Source organism: Rutilus rutilus (genome assembly GCF_951802725.1).
Source record: "Rutilus rutilus genome assembly, chromosome: 21".
Classification (NCBI taxonomy): Eukaryota; Metazoa; Chordata; class Actinopteri; order Cypriniformes; family Leuciscidae; genus Rutilus; species Rutilus rutilus.
The window spans coordinates 1,823,605-1,837,500 of record NC_140226.1 but is presented as its reverse complement, the minus strand read 5'-3'; the positions used below and the strand labels follow the sequence as shown (position 1 = coordinate 1,837,500).

General features: G+C 42.7%; 1 protein-coding gene across 3 annotated transcripts in view; it reads left to right on the top strand.

The window, feature by feature from the left end:
• Positions 1–5,805: 5,805 nt before the first annotated feature.
• cdin1 (CDAN1 interacting nuclease 1) overlaps positions 5,806–13,896 on the top strand; it is a 107,700-nt gene continuing 99,609 nt past the window's right edge. For all 3 annotated transcript variants that reach the window (XM_084393339.1, XM_084393340.1, XM_084393338.1), the window contains exons 1-2: positions 5,806–5,965; positions 7,654–7,771. In XM_084393339.1, coding sequence (XP_084249465.1) covers positions 5,926–5,965; positions 7,654–7,771 — 158 coding nt within the window. In that variant the 5' untranslated portion in view covers positions 5,806–5,925. The remainder of the gene's footprint in view (positions 5,966–7,653; positions 7,772–13,896) is intronic.

The following is a 13,896-nucleotide window of genomic DNA, read 5'->3' as shown; positions in this document are numbered from 1 at the left end:
AACGCACACAGCGACATGAGCGTTATATAAATCTAGAGTATATGAATCTGATTTCCCGCTGGTGTGTGTGTGTGTGTGTGTGTGTGGGAATAATGAGTGTGTTATTGTGGCGTCGGCTGCTATCAGCGCCACTCTTCAAACACAAACACATTTGTCAGAGTTATTGACCTTTATCTCTGCACTTTCCTGACAGCCTTCTGCAGTTATTGACAATACAAACACAGGGCAAAGCATAACCTTTCATTTAGCCAGCGTCTGCCGCTGTCTGTCTCGCTCCGAGTGTGTGTGTGTGTGTAAATGAGACGCTCTCGGAGTGTGTGTGTGTGTAAATGAGACACAATGCCTTCGCTTCTCTCCTTTAGATCTGACTGGATAATGTCATTAGAAACATACAATGCCACAACTCTTCAGTCGCGCTGATGTTGTGCTGTTTGTTTGCTCACCGACATCATGGATTTTCAATGTATCCAAACACTTGGAGAGCTGAAACCTTGAAGCAGGGGAACCACAATCACACGAGCAGATCATATAATAATAATAATGATAAGATGAATGTGTGACCACAGGTAAATTCACTGAGCTGACCGTGTAAAGAGAGTTCAACACGCCGAGAAACACGAGCATCTCCTTCACTCCAGCGCTGGACAATAATCATCAGCAAACACATCAAACTATACGACTATACTTCACAACCAGACTAATGCATCACACACACACACACACACGACTATACTTCACAACCAGACTAATGCATCACACACACACACACACGACTATACTTCATAACCAGACTAATGCATCACACACACACACACACACACACACACACACACGACTATACTTCACAACCAGACTAATGCATCACACACATACACACACACACACACACGACTATACTTCACAACCAGACTAATGCATCACACACTCACACACACACACACACACGACTATACTTCACAATGAGAGATGCCTCCAGGATATCAGCAGTGATTGCATAGAGAGAAAAAAAAAAAACTCTCTCTCTCACACACACACACACACTAACCCTACCCCTAAACCTACCCATCACACACACACCCGACCCCTAAACCTACCCATCACACACACACACACACACACTAACCCGACCCCTAAACCTACCCATCTCACACACACACACACACACACACACACACACACACACACACACACACACACACACACACACTAACCCGACCCCTAAACCTACCCATCTCACACACACACACACACACACACACACACACACACACACACACACACACACACACACACACACTAACCCGACCCCTAAACCTACCCATCTCACACACACACACACACACACACACACACACACACACACACACACACACACACACACACACACACACACACTAACCCGACCCCTAAACCTACCTACCTACCCATCACACACACACACACACACACACACACTAACCCGACCCCTAAACCTACCTACCTACCCATCACACACACACACACACACACACACACACACACACACACACACACACACACACACACACACACACACACACACTAACCCTACCCCTAAACCTACCTACCTACCCATCACACACACACACACACACACACACTAACCCTAAACATACCCATCACACACACACACTAACCCTACCCCTAAACCTACCCATCACACACAGACACACAGACACACACACACACACACACACACACTAACCCTACCCCTAAACATACCCATCACACACACACACTAACCCTACCCCTAAACCTACCCATCACACACAGACACACACTAACCCTACCCCTAAACCTACCCATCACACACAGATACAGACACACACACACACACACACACACACACACACACACACACACTAACCCTACCCATCACACACAACTTTCTGCATTTTTACCCAAAAAAATCTAATTCAATCAATTCAAATAAATGTTCCTTGTGAGGTCCAGCAAAAAGTCCTCAGTTTTACTATCCTTGTGGAGACACCTGGTCCTAAAGTTAAACATGCACACTGACACACACACATTGTGTGATTTCTCACTCACTAATGATTGATAGATAGAAATGCTTCTTTTTTTTTTTTTTTGATCATCAGAATCGGGAGCGATGGATATTTTCCTGAATCCCAGAGCCTGAAGAGCAGCGAGACACACTCCTGAATACACGTGTACAACAAACAAACAACAACATTTCAGAAATGATGGAAATCTTTCTACAAGTTTGCAATCATTTCTTCATCTACACACACACACACACCCGAGTGTGTGAGTTTGGCGCAGCTCACAGGGACACACTGCCGAGGTTGAGTGTTTTCTCTGGGATGGCGTCAGAGTAATTAGCGGTGGGTCCGAGCTCCGGCCCTGACAGGACTCAAAGTGTGTGTGTGTGTGTGTGTGAGCAGCACGGACCGCTACTTTACTCACACACACACATCTCCCCTCGACATGATTAATGAGCTTCAGTCGCGCTCTTTGTTTCGGCGCGCGGCCATTTAGTGTGAAACACAATCCAAAAATATTATCTATCCCCAATTAATCCGGCAAATTTGCTCATACCACACATGTTGTCCGAGCCAATCTGCGGCGATGGGGGAGGATGTCGCGAGCACAATTACATTTAATTACTTGCCGTCTAATTACGTTCATTAAAAGCTAATAAAATAAATGAGTGAAACAGCTTTAAAATCTCAGAGTCTTGTCCTCTTTCATGTGAAATATAGCTGTGGGATTTCAGGGATACGACGGATCCGATCCAGGCGTTTCTGCACGTGTGTGTAAATCCAAGCCAGAGCTCGTGGTTTTGAACATAACATCTCATGCAGGATTCAGCAGGTTACAGTTAAACAGAGATCAGAAACATCACCGTGTTTTTATATTTCACTGACCCGAACACACACACAACACAAAACAACAGCCTGGAATCTTGAACGCTGGTCTATGAGAGTAGATTAAAGTCCGCATGAAACGGAAGTCTTTGTAAATCCGCTTCAGGAACAAGAACAAATGTGGGCGGGGCTTGATTGTGGTCGTGGGGATTTGATTGGATGGTTGTGGTTTGCTATTGGTGGATCTAACACTTTTTTTTTATTATTGCAGGAATACATACAGAAATTTTACAAAATACACACATCGACCAAAAAACAAACAAAAACAAAACAGAGATAACAACAATATAAGAATAGATGGAAAAAAAAGGTAAAGAAAGAAAAGAAAGACCTGAAAATTTGAAATATATGTCCTCAGTAATTTAACATCTTTTACCCTTTCTCTGGATCCACTCTAAAAAATATAGGGTTAAAAACAACCCAAGTCTGGTTGAAACTGGACAAACGCAGTGAATGGGTTGTTTTAACTCAGCGGTTGGGTTACATGTTTGCCCAAGGTGCTGGGTAGTTTTATTTAACTCAACTATTTAAAAGAAAAAAGAAAATACTACATGGCTGGCTTAAAATGAACACAAAATAGATTGTAAATTAAAAATCAGACACATAATAACTAGAGGCAACAATAATAATCAAAAGGTGAACATTTATCAATAAGCAATTTAATAAATGTTTATTGTTTAATTATTGTTCATTAAACATATATTCATAAATGTTCATTTGCAACATACTTCGGGTTCATTTTAAGCAAGAAATACAGTAATTATTATACAATAGTTGAGTTAAATAAAACTACCCAGCACCTTGGGCAAACATGTAACCCAACCGCTGAGTTAAAACAACCCATTCACTGCGTTTGTCCAGTTTCAACCAGACTTGGGTTGTTTTTAACCCAGCATTTTTTAGAGTGGTGTGAGTGACAGGTTGGCCCGCCCTCGTCAACAGAGAAGAGAAGATATTCTGATTCAAGATTATTAACACAATCATGATGTGCACCGATAAATCTGCAATATATATATATAAAAAAAAAATTCACGGTGACTTTAAATCAGATTTGATAAGAGAACAAAAAATGATAAGAAAAGCGTGTAAATAAGCATGTTTTAAATGTGTGTAGTGTTTTGCGGCGGGACGCTAATGTGTGTGTCCGGTGTGTGTCGAGGGAAAACGCTGTCATTAGAGACGCAGTTCTGTAACGGTGTGTGTGACTGCAGCGATGCAGAGATCAGTGTCTCACAACAACACACACTTACACACTCCTTCATCTCCTGCTGAGAGCGGCTGCACAGCTGGTTAACATCACTGCGTGTTACACTGGCCTGTTTACATGAGCCTCACACACACACACACACACACACACACACACACACACACACACACACACACACACACACACACACACACACACACACACACACACACACACAGTCTCTCTCTCTCACACACACACACACACACACACACACACACACACACACACACACACTTTTTTAAAGACATTTTAATTACTTTATTTTTAAACCAGATTTACAAATGAGGACATCCCTACAGGGAGTTTTATTTTGTGGAGATTTTGGTCACTTCTGAGTACAAATCTGTCCCCAAAATATAGTTATGTAGGTACACACACACACACACACACACACACTCTGTCCTCTGATCCGCTTGTTACAGCCATTCCAACCCAAGCCATTACATCCTCTGATGTTATCACTGGCGTACACTGATCCGCTGATCTCAGCACACACACACACACTCCTCTCTCTCTCTCTCTGATCCACACACACTCCTCTTTCTCTCTCTCTCTGATCCACACACACCGACACACACACACTCCTCTCTCTCTCTGATCCTCAGTCTACCTGCCCTCCACTCACAGTAATCAGCCTCTGGACCCCAGATGACACACACACACACACACACACACACTTAGCCTCACGCCGCCTCGGGACCCCTCGATCTGCCTTTCTGAGGAGCACTGCCTGATCCAGGGGTCAGAGGTCACACGCTCACACACACATCACACACACATCACACACACACTGCACTTACACACACTGGATTACTGTCTGATACACTACAGTCCAAGTGTTTATCACAACCGCACAAATCCAGTCTTTACCAGTCTGAGCTGAAACAGGTGAACAGAGCTTTATGAACAACTGTAGACTTACTCTGAGAATATGAAATATATAACAGTAAATCAGCATGTAGTCAGAATGCAATAATTCACACTCACACTCACATGTCTCCTGTCTCCAGACGGGTTTGAAAGACTGAAATGAGAATTAATGGATGAACACAGTAAGAGGTTTAACAGCGGCCAGAAACATAGAGCCATTTATGACGGAGTAAAAAGACAAAAACACTAGTGATTCTTAATAAGTTAGTCAGAGAATACGCCTATGCCAGTATTCTACACCAACATACAGTTTAAACGCATATTTTATCGTCAGACTGTTTGTAATAAACTCCGAACATGTCAATTTATAGAATTAAATATGTGATTACACAGTATTTGTTCATCTTAACGAATTTTTTTGGGGGGGCAATACAAAATGTCCATCGTTTAAAAGCATCACACGTTTACCGCTCGTCCAGAAATATTAGTGTGGCATAATTAATGTTTTATGTTTATGTGTAGGTAAAATGTAGCGCTCTTAGGTGATTATTTCTATGTAGACTCGGACTAGTAATAATGAAACAAAATTCTGGATCTGAAATTGATAAATTGTCAAGTTAGTTACCGTTACGTATGACGACTTCTTGTAAAGTTAGAAATAATCTAAATGATGTTCTTCTCATTATATCAACAGCAAGCTTCACGTCACAATCCTCCAATCAGCTGCCGCTATGCTCAACGACAGAAGTCATCACGGCCAATCAGGAGCGCGTTTCCTTTGATGTGACGTTTGAACGCGTTCGCGGGAGTGGACCAGGAAGTGGCGCTGTGAGCCGCAGAGTCTGACGTGTTTGCCGTAATAACTGTTGTTTATGTTGTGAAAGTGTTTTTAATTTAATCATGGATTCCGTGTCAGGCAGCAGCAGCGCGGCTCTCGCAGGTACAGTACAGCTGAAGTGTGTGTGTGCGCTGACAGCTCCCCTCATGTTTGTATATTTAATATCTATCTGTGTAACTTTACCTGATGTTGTATTTACATTAACACACATTCGATGTTTTATCTGGCCTTTACATGAATGAACAAACGTGTAAGTCTGTGATAAATGATAAAGATCACCATGATAACCAGCTCTGCTAATTACTACAGTAAAATCGTAATGAGGCAAATTAGGATTATACATCACTGTCATTAAATAACATCGTGCATCTGTTACTCTGAGGAGATATCAGTGTCAAACTGGGGTTTACCACACTAAACACTGGGTCTGCATGGAAAGATATCAGCTTTAATACTCTATTAGATAAATAGATCTTACATAAACCAGCATCTCAGTAAACGCTGGTCACAGACACGAAGATGTGCCTTTAATGTCTCTAAACCTCCACATTATCATGTTTTCACGCCATTTCAAGTTTGATTTTGACGTGACATAAAGCGCTGATATCTGAGTGGATGAGTTGATTACTTACTTTTTAATTAGTCTTCCCATTAACACCATCATTTTGTTCAACAAAGACACACATGAAATAGCCTTACCTGAAAAACGTCAAGCACGAGAAATAAGATACACTACATGAATTGTATAAAGTTATCATATAATAGTCTTTACTGTGTAAATTAAACATACATTCATTCTTGTTGAAGTTACAAAAGTGATTCAGTCGAGAGCAGTGTGTGATTTACTTTTGTTCTTTGATTAGCGTTAACGACAGACATTAGGCTGCTGTCACATTAAAGGCCCCCTGAAATCAAACTTCAATGTTTTTTAGCTTTTAGTATGAATATATTAGCCTTACGGTTATGAATAACCTTCCAAAACAATGACAAAATTGGCATTTAGGAGATATAAGCATATAAGATTTTTATGACATCACTGCTTCTCATCACATCTTCTGTCCAATCACATGCTCTCTAGAATCTGAAGCTCCGCCCCCTCTGCTATAAACACCACCTGGCCGAAGCGAGCGTTGACACACACAGAGCGATATGTGTTGGAGTGTGTGTTCGGCTGCTCAAACGCTCCAGTTTTATTCTGTGTTCAACTGTACGTTGGTTAAGAATGAAATGGCTAGAGTTTATTCACATCTCTACTATTGAATCCAGCGTATCATCAGCGCTCGGATTCGCTTCCATGGTGCTGTCAGTCTGTGAGGGAAACTAAACGCTATTGGCTGTTTGAAAAGGGGGAGGGGCCATTCAATAAGTCCCGCCTTAGCATCTGTTTCAGTGGAAGTTACGTCAACACCTTATACACACACTCAAGGGATAATGTACATCCAGCCGGTTGTTATCTCAGAGTAAACCCTGACAGGGTGATCAGGATCAGTTTATTCTGAGAATACACACACACACACACACACACACACACACACATATATATTTTATTAGCTCTTTAAACGTAAAACTTCCACGAAGGAAAACCCGTTCCTAGCGAGTGTGTAGCGCTGCTGACTTCAGTGACCCGGATGAGCCGGTGTTTCTGTTCTCAGGTTGTTATCTGGGAATAACACACCGCTGGATGGAGCGAGTGACCAATCAGAATCAAGTATTCCACAGAGCGTGTAATAATAGTGAATAAATAATTCAGTCTCTCAGTAATACATGTTTTCTCTCGGTCTGTCTTCCAGATAAGCAGGAGAGTAAGATGAAGATCTGCAGGGCAGAATACAGAAGCCTGAGCCGCTTCATCGAGCATCTGCGTCCCACACGCCAGTGCATGAACACACTCAAGACCCAGTTTCCACAGTAAGACCCAGAGCATCACACACACTCAAGACTCAGTTTCCACAGTAAGACCCAGAGCATCACACACACTCAAGACCCCGTTTCCACAGTAAGACCCAGAGCGTCACACACACTCAAGACCCAGTTTCCACAGTAAGACCCAGAGCATCACACACACTCAAGACCCAGTTTCCACAGTAAGACCCAGAGCATCACACACACTCAAGACCCAGTTTCCACAGTAAGACCCAGAGCATCACACACACTCAAGACCCCGTTTCCACAGTAAGACCCAGAGCATCACACACACTCAAGACCCCGTTTCCACAGTAAGACCCAGAGCATCACACACTCAAGACCCAGTTTCCACAGTAAGACCCAGAGCATCACACACACTCAAGACCCAGTTTCCACAGTAAGACCCAGAGCATCACACACACTCAAGTACCCGTTTCCACAGTAAGACCCAGAGCATCACACACACTCAAGACCCCGTTTCCACAGTAAGACCCAGAGCATCACACACTCAAGACTCAGTTTCCACAGTAAGACCCAGAGCATCACACACACTCAAGACCCTGTTTCCACAGTAAGACCCAGAGCGTCACACACACTCAAGACCCAGTTTCCACAGTAAGACCCAGAGCATCACACACACTCAAGACCCCGTTTCCACAGTAAGACCCAGAGCGTCACACACACTCAAGACCCCGTTTCCACAGTAAGACCCAGAGCATCACACACACTCAAGACCCAGTTTCCACAGTAAGACCCAGAGCATCACACACACTCAAGACCCCGTTTCCACAGTAAGACCCAGAGCATCACACACACTCAAGACCCCGTTTCCACAGTAAGACCCAGAGCATCACACACTCAAGACTCAGTTTCCACAGTAAGACCCAGAGTGTCACACACACTCAAGACTCAGTTTCCACAGTAAGACCCAGAACGTCACACACACTCAAGACTCAGTTTCCACAGTAAGACCCAGAGTGTCACACACACTCAAGACTCAGTTTCCACAGTAAGACCCAGAGCATCACACACACTCAAGACTCAGTTTCCACAGTAAGACTCAGAGCATCACAAACACTCAAGACCCAGTTTCCACAGTAAGACCCAGAGCATCACACACACTCAAGACTCAGTTTCCACAGTAAGACCCAGAGCATCACACACACTCAAGACTCAGTTTCCACAGTAAGACTCAGAGCGTCACACACTCAAGACTCAGTTTCCACAGTAAGACCCAGAGCATCACACACACTCAAGACCCAGTTTCCACAGTAAGACCCAGAGCATCACACACACTCAAGACCCCGTTTCCACAGTAAGACCCAGAGCATCACACACACTCAAGACCCCGTTTCCACAGTAAGACCCAGAGCATCACACACTCAAGACTCAGTTTCCACAGTAAGACCCAGAGCGTCACACACACTCAAGACTCAGTTTCCACAGTAAGACCCAGAGCATCACAAACACTCAAGACTCAGTTTCCACAGTAAGACCCAGAGTGTCACACACACTCAAGACTCAGTTTCCACAGTAAGACTCAGAGCATCACAAACACTCAAGACCCAGTTTCCACAGTAAGACCCAGAGCATCACACACACTCAAGACTCAGTTTCCACAGTAAGACCCAGAGCATCACACACACTCAAGACTCAGTTTCCACAGTAAGACTCAGAGCGTCACACACACTCAAGACTCAGTTTCCACAGTAAGACCCAGAGCATCACACACACTCAAGACTCAGTTTCCACAGTAAGACTCAGAGCGTCACACACACTCAAGACTCAGTTTCCACAGTAAGACCCAGAGCATCACACACACTCAAGACTCAGTTTCCACAGTAAGACCCAGACCGTCACACACACTCAAGACTCAGTTTCCACAGTAAGACTCAGAGCGTCACACACACTCAAGACTCAGTTTCCACAGTAAGACCCAGAGCATCACACACACTCAAGACTCAGTTTCCACAGTAAGACCCAGACCGTCACACACACTCAAGACTCAGTTTCTACAGTAAGACCCAGAGCATCACACACACTCAAGACTCAGTTTCCACAGTAAGACCCAGAGCATCACACACACTCAAGACTCAGTTTCCACAGTAAGACCCAGACCGTCACACACACTCAAGACCCAGTTTCCACAGTAAGACCCAGAGCGTCACACACACTCACTCCAGAAACACACTGGGTTTGGTTCTGATGGTCGCCTTAGTTCTTGCAGTCAGTAGTTGAGCAACATTGATCAGCATGTTTAGTTTGAGATTAATGGTGATTTATTGTCAATGTGATTTTAATAAGTGTGTGTGTGATATTTAGATTTATTCATGATTTTTCCGGCATGTTTTATTTAAAGGATATTCTCACTCAGAATAAACATAATGTCCTCTTTACTGTGATGTTTTATTAGATTAAATATCCAGGGACTAAAATCCTGACACATTTGAGCTCGTGTGTGTGTGTGTGTGTGTGTGTGTGATCAGTGTAATATCTAATGATCCGGTGGATATGTTGATTGTGTGTGTCGAGGCCGAGCGGTGTGTGTTGTGTGCGTGACACTGAGAGCGTGTCTTTATTGAATGTTACACGTGTAATCCCGTCAGACCCCTGAGATTCTGCAGAGGTCATGTGGAGCAGATCCTGGTGTTTTCCTGGTGCAGTAATCACCGCTGGAGTGTGTCCCGCAGGAACACTGCGCTGTTATTGGCGTCAGCACTTTACAGACGGCGTGTGTGTGTTAGTCTCGTGCCCCAGATGTGCCACTGTCCTCCTGGAATATCCTGATGTATGGCCTCGCTCGTGTGTTTTGTCTTCCAGGACTAGCGCTTTCCTCGGCCAGAAGCACGACTCAAACGCAGCCGAAGGTCACATGATTTCCTCCATTCAGGGGATTCATAAAAGCTTTGTTAAAGCGATATAAGTCATGAATCAAACCATGCAGAGCAAATCACAACATTACAAACTTTTATTTAGGCATGCATATAAACTAGGGCTAATTAACGCGGTAATCTTTGCGATTAATTTGAGATGTTTAACGCATAAAAAAAAAAATAACGCAATTGACGCAGCAACTTTTTTTTGCCTCGTTTTAACGACTTCCTGTTGCGGCTGCAAGAAAAGGCCGAAAATATGCCGCTCCGCCCCTCCGTGTTCAGCGATCAGGTTTCATTCTCGCGCAGCTTGTTTAGTAACTTCAGGAGCGGGTCTCTTCTGCTCCGTGTGTGTGCGCGCCGCGCTCTCTGTTCTCTGTGTGTGTGTGTGTGTGTGTGTGTGTGTGTGTGTGTGTGTGTCGCTGCGCTCTCTGCTCAATGTTCCGCTCCGTGTTTGCGCTGCACGTTCTGCTCTGTCCTTAACGGCCCAAACGCTCCAATCATGTACCGATTGCGTACCCTGGTAATCCAGAGTTCTCGCGAGAGCACAAGTTGAGTTTGCTCAGCGAGTTACTCTGGCGTCGACGTCGAGTAATGATGCTCATTAAATATGCCCCTCGATCTGAGCTGCACCAATCACAGCGGGTTATCTGATATAGGCGGCCAGAGGCGAGATGATGACAGCGCTGTGAGGTCGAAGTCATTAGTAAACACGGCAAGATGTTACTCTTAAAATACGGCAAGAGTCTAATCTACCAGTTAGCTCCGCTGCTAGCTAAGCGTATGGGGCTTGTTGTGATTGGTCGTAGTGTTATCCAATTGCGTGCAGTGAGATTTTCAAATGATGCTTGGTGCCGCCCCTCGAGCTGGCCGAGTTTCATTAGTCGACGCCAGACCATTACTCTTTCAGATTCAGGTCTGGATTTCCAGGTTATCGATCACGCACTGGAAACGCAAAGTCCGCTCAAATAACGTGAAGTTTCTCAGTAGTAGACTTCTGTTTGCTGAGCTGGTATAGCCATGATGGGCAACGCTGGTAATATTACCTGCTCTGATCACATGCTCTGGTAATAATAGCTTTGTAGGACTATACTTTTGATAATTAGTCAAAAAATAAATGTGTTAAATCTGAGTATGATGCATAGAACTGAATGAAGAATAATATATCGATATATTGAGGTTTAATATTTTAATATAGGGCTATTTTCTGTCCAGTTTGTGTGGACATTTGTCTCTTTTTCCCATTTTTTTTGTGTGTTGTTTAATTTAATTAGTGATTCTACGTTTAAATATTGATGATTACAAGTTTGGGGGAAAATGCGATTAATCACAGCAAATTGTGCGATTAATTAGTTAATTTTATTTTTAATCGATTCCCAGCCCTAATATAAACATTTAGGCCGATACCGATAACCGATAATTCTTTATATTTGAAAGCTGAAAACCGATATATTGGCCGATAAATTTAAGTTTGAAGTTTTATATAATTTTTGAGAGCCTGATTACAAAAACAAACAAGTCGTGTCCCAAGCACACAATTATTATACGGTTCTCATTGTAATTTTATGTAGCCGATATGACAGACTTGTGTTGCGGAATGTCCTGCACAGCATCATGGGTAATGTAGTTTTTCTCCTCAAATTCTCCACCGTCTCCGTTGAGTTTGTATTGTGTGAAGCTGTCTTCCTCCTTGTCATTTATGACTTATAACAAAAAACAGAACAATGTTTAAAAGCTGCTATTTTACAAGATGTACAGCAAAATAAGCTAAAGATGTTACTATTACTGTAATATCAAAAATGTAAAAATGCGTTATTATTAACAACTAGCACTTTTTGTTCTCCTATATTTTCATCAACAATATGGTTTGATTAATGTCCTCATTGTCCGTAGGCTATTTCATCTTATTCATGGCACATGCATTTTGTGTTGTTTTTGATATGCAGCCCAATGTGATCCAGTGACTTGTTTGCATTATTTAAGTCATTTATTTAATTTAATTTTACTTTAACTTTTACTTTTTGTTAGGCAATAGATTTTTTGGTAACGCTTTACATTATATAACAAAAGTAATTTGTTAATGCATTTACTAACTTGAACTAACAGAGCAATAGCCTTTGTTCATGTTAGTTCACAGTGCATTAACCACTGTTACAGAATAAAGATACAAAAAAAGTCTTGATGTAATTAAGATTAATAAATGCTGTAGAAGTATTGTTCATTCAGTCTTGGTTCATGCTAACTAATGCTAACTGAACGAAACCTTATTGTAAAGTGTTACCATTTTTTAATAAAGAAAGTTGGCCATAGGACTGTAACATTAATTTTAAAAGTTATGGACTCTTACACTGGTTCAAACTAGGCTACTGTATTGTATATGTCTGATTTATGTTGAATCATATTTAGGCTTTTAATCATAAGCTTTTTGTTTTTGTGATCAGACTCTCAAAGTATATAAAAACTTGAATTTAGATTTATCGGCCAATATATCGGTTATCGGCTTACAAATGTAAAGAATTATCGGTTATCGGTATTGGCCAAAATTTCCATATCGGTGCATCCCTACCATTTAACATCACTTCATGAGAATGGGCGGAGCTATAGAGCTCTTTTGGTGACAATCTAATTGGTGGAGTTTCCTGCACAGCATCATGGGTAATGTAGTTTTTCACCACAGATTCAGCTGTTAAACATGATAATTTAAATAATAAGTTGCAATAATGCAAACGAGTGTCTTCAACAGAAGCATATACGATCGATTAGCCTCCGCTCAGCTCGACAGACGTAGTGTTGTCACAGCCTGCAGAACGGTTCGGCTCGTCCAATCAGCCGAGCGCGCTCTGGAGGCCTCGTGATTGGACTGGCAGGGAATCGGGCTCTTAAGACACAACATATCGACTAGGCCATCCATCATCTCTTAGCGTGCGCTCAGGCCTGCCAATACCCCCCCGTCTGAGAGCCACGGGCGTGGGTAAACACTAGAGGATGTGTGTGTGTGTGTGTGTGTTGTCCTCTGATGTTCTTCATCCGTGTTGTCACTGCTGGGAACACCGAACCGGCCTGAGCTCATCCCATCTGCATGCTTTATCCTCAACACTGGAAACACTGAGTCTGATGCTCATCCTCACCCTGTCCTTTTATAGGCCCCATCAAATCCTGTCTATTTTTCCCCCAAATTCTGTCTTTTACCATTTAAATTTTTCTGGATTCTGATTTAAATTTCCCATACTCCATTTGAATGGTTACATTAAGTTT